Genomic DNA, 11,260 nt, shown 5'->3' on the forward strand with positions numbered 1-11,260 from the left:
AGAAAGGGAGGGTTGTAGGAGCTGGAGGAGGTTACAGAGATAGGGAGAGTTGTCGGGGCTGGAGGAGGTTACAGAGAAAGGGAGGGTTGTAGGAGCTGGAGGAGGTTACAGAGATAGGGAGGGTTGTAGGAGCTGGAGGAGGTTACAGAGATAGGGAGAGTTGTCGGGGCTGGAGGAGGTTACAGAGAAAGGGAGGGTTGTAGGAGCTGGAGGAGGTTACAGAGATAGGGAGAGTTGTCGGGGCTGGAGGAGGTTACAGAGATAGGGAGAGTTGTAGGAACTGGAGGAGCTTACAGAGAAAGGGAGGGTTGTAGGAGCTGGAGGAGGTTACAGAGATAGGGAGAGTTGTCGGGGCTGGAGGAGGTTACAGAGAAAGGGAGGGTTGTAGGAGCTGGAGGAGGTTACAGAGATAGGGAGAGGTGTCGGGGCTGGAGGAGGTTACAGAGATAGGGAGAGTTGTAGGAACTGGAGGAGCTTACAGAGAAAGGGAGGGTTGTAGGAGCTGGAGGAGGTTACAGAGATAGGGAGGGTTGTAGGAGCTGGAGGAGGTTACAGAGATAGGGAGAGTTGTCGGGGCTGGAGGAGGTTACAGAGAAAGGGAGGGTTGTAGGAGCTGGAGGAGGTTACAGAGATAGGGAGAGTTGTCGGGGCTGGAGGAGGTTACAGAGATAGGGAGAGTTGTAGGAACTGGAGGAGCTTACAGAGAAAGGGAGGGTTGTAGGAGCTGGAGGAGGTTACAGAGATAGGGAGAGTTGTCGGGGCTGGAGGAGGTTACAGAGAAAGGGAGGGTTGTAGGAGCTGGAGGAGGTTACAGAGATAGGGAGAGTTGTCGGGGCTGGAGGAGGTTACAGAGATAGGGAGAGTTGTAGGAACTGGAGGAGCTTACAGAGAAAGGGAGGGTTGTAGGAGCTGGAGGAGGTTACAGAGATAGGGAGAGTTGTCGGGGCTGGAGGAGGTTACAGAGAAAGGGAGGGTTGCCGGGGCTGGAGGAGGTTACAGAGATAGGGAGGGTTGTCGGGGCTGGAGGATGTTACAGAGAAAGGGAGGGTTGCCGGGGCTGGAGGAGGTTACAGAGATAGGGAGGGTTACAGAGATGGGAGGGCTGTAGGGGCTGGAGGAGGTTACAGAGATATTGAGGGTTACAGAGAAAGGGAGGGTAGCCGGGGCTGTAGGAGGTTACAGAGATAGTGAGGGTTGTAAGGGCTGGAGGAGGTTACAGAGATAGGGAGGGTTGTAGGGGCTGGAGGAGGTTACAGAGATAGGGAGGGTTGTAGGGGCTGGAGGAGGTTACAGAGAAAGGGAGTGTTGCAGGGGCTGTAGGAGGTTACAGAGATAGGGAGGGTTGTAGGGGCTGGAAGAGGTTACAGAGATAGGGAGGGTTGTCGGGACTGGAGGAGGTTACAGAGATAGGGAGTGTTGTAGGGGGCTGGAGGAGGTGACCGAGATGGGGAGGGTTGTAGGGGCTGGAGGAGGTTACAGAGATAGGGAGTGTTGCAGGGGCTGTAGGAGGTTACAGAGATAGGGAGGGTTGTAGGGGCTGGAGGAGGTTACAGAGATAGGGAGGGGTGTAGGGGCTGGAGGAGGTTACAGAGATAGGGAGGGTTGTAGGGGCTGGAGGAGGTTACAGAGAAAGGGAGTGTTGCAGGGGCTGTAGGAGGTTACAGAGATAGGGAGGGTTGTAGGGGCTGGAGGAGGTTACAGAGATAGGGAGGGTTGTAGGGGCTGGAGGAGGTTACAGAGAAAGGGAGTGTTGCAGGGGCTGTAGGAGGTTACAGAGATAGGGAGGGGTGTAGGGGCTGGAGGAGGTTACAGAGATAGGGAGGGGTGTAGGAGCTGGAGGAGGTTACAGAGATAGGGAGGCTTGTAGGGGCTGGAGGAGGTTACAGAGATAGGGAGGGTTGTAGGGGCTGGAGGTGGTTAAAAAGATAGGGAGGGTTGTAGGGACTGGAGGAGGTTACAGAGATAGGGAGGGTTGTAGGGGCTGGAGGTTACAGAGATAGGGAGGGTTGTAGGAGCTGGAGGAGGTTACAGAGATAGGGAGGGTTGTAGGGGCTGGAGGTTACAGAGATAGGGAGGGTTGTAGGGGTTCGAGGAGGTGACAGAGATAGGGAGGGTTGTAGGAGCTGGAGGGGTTCGAGGAGGTGACAGAGATAGGGAGGGTTGGGGGAGTTCGAGGTGACAGAGATAGGGAAGGTTGGGGGAGTTCGAGGTGACAGAGATAGGGAGGGTTGGGGGAGTTCGAGGTGACAGAGATAGGGAGGGTTGGGGGAGTTTGTGGTGACAGAGATAGGGAGGGTTGGGGGAGTTCGAGGTGACAGAGATAGGGAGGGTTGGGGGAGTTCGAGGTGACAGAGATAGGGAAGGTTGGGGGAGTTCGAGGTGACAGAGATAGGGAGGGTTGGGGGAGTTCGAGGTGACAGAGATAGGGAGGGTTGGGGGAGTTCGAGGTGACAGAGATAGGGAGGGTTGGGGGAGCTGGAGGGGTTCGAGGAGGTGACAGAGATAGGGAAGGTTGACTGAGATTTCAGTAGCAGATGAGGGACGAGGCAGAGTCAGGAGTCATTACCGAGGTTGAAATCTCCGCTCTTCGGGATTAGAGGTCGGGAGTTCGCCCCGGAATTAAATCGGACATGAAGCTTGAGAATAGACCGTTACGTCAGGGTCACAGCTGTCTGAAATGAGGCTGTCCAGTTTGTCAGCTGGTGTGCTGCTTGCAATCTCAAGTCTCCTGTCCTCTCTCTCTCTCCCTTGCCGCAGGTCCAGCCGGTGCCCAGGAGGACTCCCGTTGCAAAGGGCCCCACTTCGGGAAGCGAGGGTGGGGTGAAGTTGAAGGCCCGAGGGTGCTCTCCCAGTCCGCCCTGCATCGCTGCCCTGTGTGCGTGAATCTCTCCCGTCATCGCCAGGGCGAAAAGGTTGGGTGGGACCTGCGCATGGGAATGGGAGGCCGTGGTACCCAGAATCCCATTCACCACATTCAGGACGTCAAGGAGGCCTGTATCAGGGGGGAGCGGGGGCTGGAGGGGGCTGGGCCCGGCCGTGGCGGGGGGGGGGGGGGGGGGGGGGGTGAATGTGGCACTGGTGATTAAAGGACCAGCAGACGCTGGATGGTTGACTGGTTGGTTCCCTCCCTGGCCAATGCCCTTTTCAGGTTGTGCTACTGTGTATATTGGTAGGCAGTGCAATATTAAAGGGGCATTGGACCGAGCGAGATTAAGCCTCACCACCACCTAGACGTTGAAAGGGGATCATTTCGCAAGTGGGGGAAAAGCCTAGGCGCCCCGTACCAACAACCGGAGCAACCATTTGGACTGGGCTCGACGACAAGGCAGGCCGGAGGCCTTGGAGTAAAGACTTCCGGTTTTCAGAAGGTTGGCAAGTGACAAAAATAGCAACGCTTCCTGAGCTTTGTGTTGCCCGAGGCCGGTGATAGAAGCCTCCTTCTCCAGTCCGAGGCCCAAGTCTCTGGTTGCATGCAATGGTAGAAGCCTCTTCCTGCAGGCCCAGACCTCTGTCTCTGATTCTGGGGAACGATAGAAGCCTCTTCCTGTAGGCCGAGGCCTCAGTCTCTGATGGTGGGGAGCAATAGAAGCCTCTTCCTGTAGGCCGAGGCCTCAGTCTCTGATTGTGGGGAACAATAGAAGCCTCTTCCTGGAGGCCGAGGCCTCAGTCTCTGATGGTGGGGAGCAATAGAAGCCTCTTCCTGTAGGCCGAGGCCTCAGTCTCTGATGGTGGGGAGCAATAGAAGCCTCTTCCTGTAGGCCGAGGCCTCAGTCTCTGATTGTGGGGAACAATAGAAGCCTCTTCCTGGAGGCCGAGACCTCTGTCTCTGATTCTGGGGAGTGATAGAAGCCTCTTCCTGTCGGCCGAGACCGCGGTCTCTGATGGTGGAGAGCAATAGAAGCCTCTTCCTGTAGGCCGAGGCCTCAGTCTCTGATTGTGGGGAGCAATAGAAGCCTCTTCCTGTAGGCCGAGGCCTCAGTCTCTGATTGTGGGGAGCAATAGAAGCCTCTTCCTGTAGGCCGAGGCCTCAGTCTCTGATTGTGGGGAGCAATAGAAGCCTCTTCCTGTAGGCCGAGACCTCTGTCTCTGATTCTGGGGAGTGATAGAAGCCTCTTCCTGTCGGCCGAGACCGCGGTCTCTGATTGTGGGGAGACAATAGAAGCCTCCTCCTGTAGGTCGAGACCTCTGCTCTGATTCTGTGGACTGATAGAAGCCTCTTCCTGTAGGCCGAGAGGCCTGTTCCTGTGCTGCACCAGATCTGTTCGGAAGCTTTTTCCTGTGGTGGCCCGAGATCGGAGTCAGCGACAGAAGCTTTCGCTGTGGGCCACGATCATTATCTCCTGAACTGGGCCCAAAGCCCCCCCCCCCGCCGTCGAATGGAGTCAAACATCTGAATTAGCCTGAAGCCTTTCCCGGTAGGCCGAGACCCTATCAATGTTGCCTCTGCTGTTCGGATATTCTCACAGTAGTGCAATGTTGCTTATAGGGTTCTGGACAGCGGGAGACCCTCGCGTCGGACAAACGTCAGGAGGAGGGCCAGGCGGAGGAAGCAGTCGCGCGGAAAGTCGCCAACATACCCCCTGACGGCCTCCCGCTCCCCGTGTTTAAGGGCAGCTTTTCTAACGCGTGTTTTTTTTTTCTCTCAGCAGGATCTGAGCTCGTCCTTGAGCCCTTTGACAATGTGCTGGTTCTTTCGAAGGGCAATCCAGTTGGGCCCACTCCTGCTTTCCTCGCCCCCCCCCTCCCCCCCCACCCTAACTTCACTGACTAACCTTTACCCTTCAGGTCTTTATCCAATCCGCCATTTTGGGCGTTCCTGTTCGATCTGCTTCCCTCCCGGACAGCGGGTTCCACGTGACGACAACTCGCCGTGTCTATAAAAAAAAAAATTTATCCTCCTCCCCACCTCCTCCCTCTGACTCTGGTCCCCATTCTCTTCAATCTGTCTCCTCCCCTCCTGGTTACCGACCGCCTCCTCCTACCACCGGAGGCACTGTCTCCTCATCCCCTCGACGGAAAACCCTTCCTGATTCCAAACCCCTCGATTCAATCTCCCCCTTAACCTCCTCCGCTCAGGGGAGAACGTTCCGGGCTCCTCCTGGTCCCTCTGCGTTCGGTGAAGCTCTCTGACCTCCGGCACCGTTCTGGTCAGTTGCCCTCGTGCACCCTCTCCGAGGCCTTGACATCCTTGCTGAAGTGGGCCGCCCCGGAACTGGACACGATACTCCAGTGCAGCCCAAGTTTGGACAGTTTTATCATGAGCTCCTTGCTCTTTGCACTCCCTACCCCTAATAAAAGAACAAAGAAAAGTACAGCACAGGATCAGGCCCTTCGGCCCTCCAAGCCTGTGCCGACCATGCTGCCCGTCGAAACTAAAATCTACACTTCCTGGGTCCGTATCCCTCTATTCCCATCCTGTTCATGTATTTGTTAAGATGCCCCTTAAATGTCACTATCGTCCCTGCTTCCACCACCTCCTCCGGCAGCGAGTTCCAGGCACCCACTACCCTCTGTGTGGAAAACTCGCCTCGTACATCTACTCTAAACCTTGCCCCTCGCACCTTAAACCTATGCCCCCTAGTAATTGACCCCTCTACCCTGGGGAAAAGCCTCTGACTATCCACTCTGTCTCTGCCCCTCATAATTTTGTAGACCTCTATCAGGTCGCCCCTCAACCTCCGTCGTTCCAGTGAGAACAAACTGAGTTTATTCAACCGCTCCTCATAGCTAATGCCCTCCATACCAGGCAACATCCTGGTAAATCTCTTCTGCATCTAAAGCCTCCACATCCTTCTGGTAGTGTGGCGACCAGAATTGAACACTATACTCCAAGTGTGGCCTAACTAAGGTTCTGTACAGCTGCAACATGACTTGCCAATTCTTATACTCAATGCCCCGGCCGATGAAGGCAAGCATGCCGTCTGCCTTCTTGACTCCCTAATGATGCCCCGGGACACAGGATGCGTCACTCACTGGTCTCTCCACCTGTTCCACCATCGTTAATAATTTGTGCATCTATGTCCTCCTAAAGTTGACTTCCACACCATCCACTTGTTACTTACAAAAACAAACTGCATTCACACGGTGCCGTGGACCAACGGTCACAAGGGAAAGGAGCTGGAGGAGGCCTTCTGGCTCCCTTTCGAGCCAGCTTGCCTCCCCATTCGCGGGCGACCTCCTCCCTCAACTCCACTCCCCCCCCCCCCCCCCCCCCCCCCCCCCGCAAACCCTCGATTCCCCCCTCAGCCTCCCGAGAAAACCTCTCCCAGCTCAAGTCTGGAACCTTCTCGGCGGCTGAGCTCCCACGCGTGAGGTGGTGGTGGTGGGGGGGGGGGGGGGGGGGGGGGGCGAGAATTCCAAAGATTCCCCAGCCTCGGAATGGAGACGTTTCTCCTGGTCTCCGTCCAAAATGGCCGACCCCTCGTGCTGAGAGTGTGAAGCCTCCCCTGGTTCTAGATTCTCCAGCCCCGTGGAGATGCAGGGACCTTGTAAATGTTCTCGATTCTCCAGCCCCGTTCTAGATTCTCCAGCCCCGTTCTAGACTCGCCAGCCCCGCGGGGTGGTCAGAAGAAGGTGCAGGGACGTTGTAAATGCGCTCGACGTTCCAGCCTCAAACACCCGCCCAGGCAGCGACTTTCCCACCGCCCTTTGCGTGAGAACGTTTTTCCTCACCTCCCGTCTAATCCTGCCCCCAATCACCATCAATCTATGCCCCCCCCCTGTTAATTGACCCTTCGGCTAAGGGGGAACAAGTCCTTCTAGTCCACCCTGGGCCCCTCAGAATTTCGTACACCTCGTTGGGGCCTCCTCTGTTCTAAGGGAAACAACCCGACCCTCTCCCATCCCTCCTCACAGCTGCAATCGTCCAGCCCCCCCCCCCCTAAGGTACAGGCCTCCTTGACGTCCTGAATGCGGTGAATGGGATTCTGGGTACCATGCACCTTCAGGGACCCGTGGAGGCAGAGTCCGAATACTCTCACTTCCTCAACCCCTCGTAATGTCCTCCTGCTCATTGAGTGTTCCCTTCCTTTCTTTTCCCGCCCCAAATACCTTCCCTCACATTTACCCGGATTTAATTCCATTTGCCACTTCTCCGCCTGGTCGATTAAACCATTGCTCTCACTCTAGCGTCTACAGCTATCTCCTTCGCGAATGGAATCAGACCTTTGAGGGGTTGATCAATTTTTTATTTTTTTGTAAACACTTTCATTAAAGGTATTTGAAAATGTTAATAAAAATAACATGGTCAATGACATCAGCGTGGTACAATAAACATTTCCCCCTCCATCTCAATCTTCACCCCCCCTCCCCCCCAACCATGCAACAATTCCCCCCCCCCCTTGGAATACTGCATGTGCGACAAACGGCTGCCCCCTCCGGGTGAGCCCGACCATTGACCCTCTTAAGGCGAACTTTATTTTCTGGAGACTGAGAAACCCTGCTGATGTGTCGGGTGTTCAGGATCGCAAACAGGTCACCAACACTGGAAGTGGTGCAACTCTATTTTATTATAAGGTTAACTGTATTAACATACTTGAACTGTGGGTAAATGCAATACCAGCTTTAACTGTTGACCCTTGCCTAGTCCTAACCAGTCGATGCACTCAGCACAGGGTGAATGTCTGTGTTGCAGGCTGTGAGCTCTGTGCTCCGAGCTGGCTGCTACTAGAATGAGCGGGAACTCTCCTGTCTTTATAGTGCGTGTGCTCTCACTGGTGATTGGCTGCGGTGTTGTGTGTGCTGATTGGTCCCACTGCGTGTCCATCAGTGTGTGTCTGCACCATGATATACTGGTGTGTATTATGACACCAGCCACTTCACTGACCCAGGTCTCTGCGCTCGGGGGCTTCGAGTCCCTCCACATTAACAAGATCCGTCTCCGGGCTACCAGGGAGGCAAAGGCCAGGACGTGGGCCTCTTTCGCCCCCTGAACTCCCGGGTCATCCAAAGATCGCCACCTCCGGACTCGGCACCACCCGTGTTTTGAGCACCGTGGACATTACCTCAGCGAAACCCTGACAAAACCCTCTAAGCTTCGGGCATGCCCAGAACATGTGGACATGGTTTGCTGGGCTTCCCGCGCACCTCGCACACCTGTCCTCTACCCCAAAAAACCTGCTCATCCGGGCCACCGTCATGTGTGCCCGGTGGACTACATTCAATTGGACAGGTTGATTAATTGATTGACGAGTCCAACGTTGAATCAGCCACAAGACAGGATATTACAGTAAGAAGCTTTACACCAGGTTAAAGTCCAACAGGTTTGGTTTGAATCACGAGCTTTCGGAGCGCTGCTCCTTCCTCAGGTGAATGAAGAGGTAGGTTCCAGAAACATATATATAGACAGATTCAAAGATGCCAGACAATGCTTGGAATGCGAACATGAAATGAAATGAAAATCGCTTATTGTCACAAGTAGGCTTCAATGAAGTTACTGTGAAAAGCCCCTAGTCGCCACATTCCGGCACCTGTTCGGGGAGGCTGGTACGGGAATTGAACCGTGCTGTTGGCCTGCCTGGGTCTGCTTTAAAAGCCAGCGATTTAGCCCTGTGCTAAACCAGCCCCTAGTTGTAGGTAATTAAATCTTTACAGATCCAGAGAGAGGGGTAACCCCAGGTTAAAGAGGTGTGAATTGTGTCAAGCCAGGACAGTTGGTAGGATTTTGCAGGCCAGATGGTGGGGGATGAATGTAATGCGACATGAATCCCAGGTCCCGGTTGAGGCCGCACTCATGTGTGCGGAACTTGTCTATAAGTTTCTGCTCGGCGATTCTGCGTTGTCGCGGGTCCTGAAGGCCGCCTTGGAGAATGCTTACCCGGAGATCAGAGGCTGAATGCCCTTGACTGCTGAAGTGTTCCCGACTGGAAGGGAACATTCCTGCCTGATGATTGTCGCGCGATGTCCGTTCATCCGTTGTCGCAGCGTCTGCATGGTCTCGCCAATGTACCACGCTTCGGGACATCCTTTCCTGCAGCGTATGAGGTAGACAACGTTGGCCGAGTCGTACGGCTGAGTTAACCTGGTGTTGTAAGACTTCTTACTGTGCTCACCCCAGTCCAACGCCGGCATCTCCACATCAAGACAGGATATGACCACGAGCATCCAACACCTATAGGTTCTTTAAGGGTTCTTCCTGATCGTTCCGGTTTATTCCCTGCTTACTCCCTCATTTTCCCCTTCCCCTTATTTGTGCCGCTACGTTTTTGATCCATGGATGATTAATGGACCTGTGTCTTTAAGGAGAGCGGCCTGCGCCATTAGTTCGAGCAGAAGCCTGCGCTGGTTCAAACTGGAGCACTGACCGGCAAAGTGATGGAGATTGGCCGAGTCTCAGTCGGATTGGTTGGGCTGACGGCCAATGAATTGGCCCGGAAGGCGGTGATCTGGTTCAACATTCATGGGGTGATCAGAAAAGACCGACTGCATTACACGAGAAACAGAAAGAGACCGGTCTAACCAAGGTACTGAAAGAGTATAGACGGAGTATACTCCGAACCAGCAAAGCCACATCTGTCTCGACTAAAACCACGGGGGGCCTGCTCTCCCACACGTTTAAAGAAGTTACCAATGTGGAGACTAGGAAGGAGACTTTTATAACGGGGGACGGTTTCGATGGGTCTGTGTTTGTGATTTATCTCTTGCATATCTCATAATGAAACGTCTGTGTCCTGAAGTTTAATTCTTTTTTTTGGGGGTGGGGGCGAAGGTATGTATGGATCTTTCCTCTTCTGGTTTATTCCATACGTATTTGCTTAATCCCCCATTTAAAAAAAAATGTTGCCGTTCCATTTTTGATCATTTTGACAGGTGACCCAGAGCCGGGATTCGAACCGGGGACCTCGGCGCCGTGAGGCAGCAGGGCTAACCCACTGCGCCACCGTGCTGCCCCGGACCCGTGTCTGTAAGGGAAGCGGCTGTGATCTGCCCGGTAACAGGCGGCGATTGGACACGATCCAGCTGGAATGTTTCTCGGGGCCACGAGGTTCCATTTCAGTTTCACCTTTCAAACGAATTCTCTCCCAAAAGACCCCGCTGAACTCCCTCCGTACGACCACCGAGAGTGCCGACTCTCTCTCCGCTAAGTCTGGCTGCTGTCCTCGCGAGGTGGAAAAGCTCAAGAGCGAACCCGGAGCTGAAGGTTGAAGGAGGGCGGGGTAGTAGGTTGGCTTACCCGTTATTCAGTTGCATTTAATTTCATCCTTAATCTGGTTATAAACAGTCATCGCGTTTCAACGTACACACCTGGGTGAGTGTAATCGTCAGGCAGCCAACGGACAAAGACTTGGGGGGCCTTTGTGTAAGAATTATTGGTTAATTCCCCAGCGTTGTGACTCCGAGTCGACTGGGGCCGGGATTGAGCGGCGCTTGCCCAGGATGTCGTAAACAGCCCCGAAATGGCTGAGGGGAAGCCTAGCCTGGTCACAGGCTCGGTACTCACCTGTCCTAGAGATAACCTTCCAATCACGTGTTCACGCCGTCAGCGAGGCCGCCGCTATAACATCCCCTCACTCCGCCTCCGAAAAGCCTTGACCGGGCCTTGGTTACATCCAGACTCACCGCTCTGATATCCTTGGTCCACAATCAGAGTAAACACACACTGGCCACAGGCCGAGGGACACACTGTCAGGGTAATGTAGATGGAGCTCTACACTGTATCTAACCCGTGCTGTACCTGTCCTGGGAGAGCTCGATGCTGACACTGGGTATAAAGTGGGGGACACTCTGTCAGGGTAATGTAGAGGGAGCTCTACACTGTATCTAACCCGTGCTGTACCTGTCCTGGGAGAGCTTGATGCTGACACTGGGTATAAAGTGGGGGACACACTGTCAGGGTAATGTAGATGGAGCTCTACACTGTATCTAACCCGTACTGTACCTGTCCTGGGCGAGCTCGATGCTGACACTGGGTATAAAGTGGGGGACACACTGTCAGGTAATGTAGAGGGAGCTCTACACTGTATCTAACCCGTGCTGTACCTGTCCTGGGAGAGCTCGATGCTGACACTGGGTATAAAGTGGGGGGGGGCACACTGTCAGGGTAATGTAGAGGGAGCTCTACACTGTATCTAACCCGTGCTGTACCTGTCCTGGGAGAGCTCGATGCTGACACTGGGTATAAAGTGGGGGGGACACTGTCAGGGTAATGTAGAGGGAGCTCTACACTGTATCTAACCCGTGCTGTACCTGTCCTGGGAGCGCTCGATGCTGACACTGGGTATACAAGTGGGGGGGACACTGTCAGGGTAATGTAGAGGGGGGG

At 54.5% G+C, this 11,260-nt stretch overlaps 1 protein-coding gene and 1 long non-coding RNA gene across 2 annotated transcripts in view; both read left to right on the plus strand.

The window, feature by feature from the left end:
• The window catches only part of LOC140410097 (uncharacterized), a 116,241-nt gene that overhangs the window by 13,807 nt on the left and 91,174 nt on the right, over window positions 1-11,260 (plus strand). The gene's annotated exons all lie outside the window — the stretch shown is intronic.
• The window catches only part of LOC140411751 (uncharacterized), a 94,450-nt gene continuing 90,542 nt past the window's right edge, over window positions 7,353-11,260 (plus strand). Inside the window, exon 1 of the mRNA XM_072500738.1 lies at window positions 7,353-7,380. Within this exon, the coding sequence (XP_072356839.1) occupies window positions 7,353-7,380 (28 nt within the window). The remainder of the gene's footprint in view (window positions 7,381-11,260) is intronic.

Source organism: Scyliorhinus torazame, chromosome 4 (assembly GCF_047496885.1).
Source record: "Scyliorhinus torazame isolate Kashiwa2021f chromosome 4, sScyTor2.1, whole genome shotgun sequence".
Taxonomy (NCBI): Eukaryota; Metazoa; Chordata; class Chondrichthyes; order Carcharhiniformes; family Scyliorhinidae; genus Scyliorhinus; species Scyliorhinus torazame.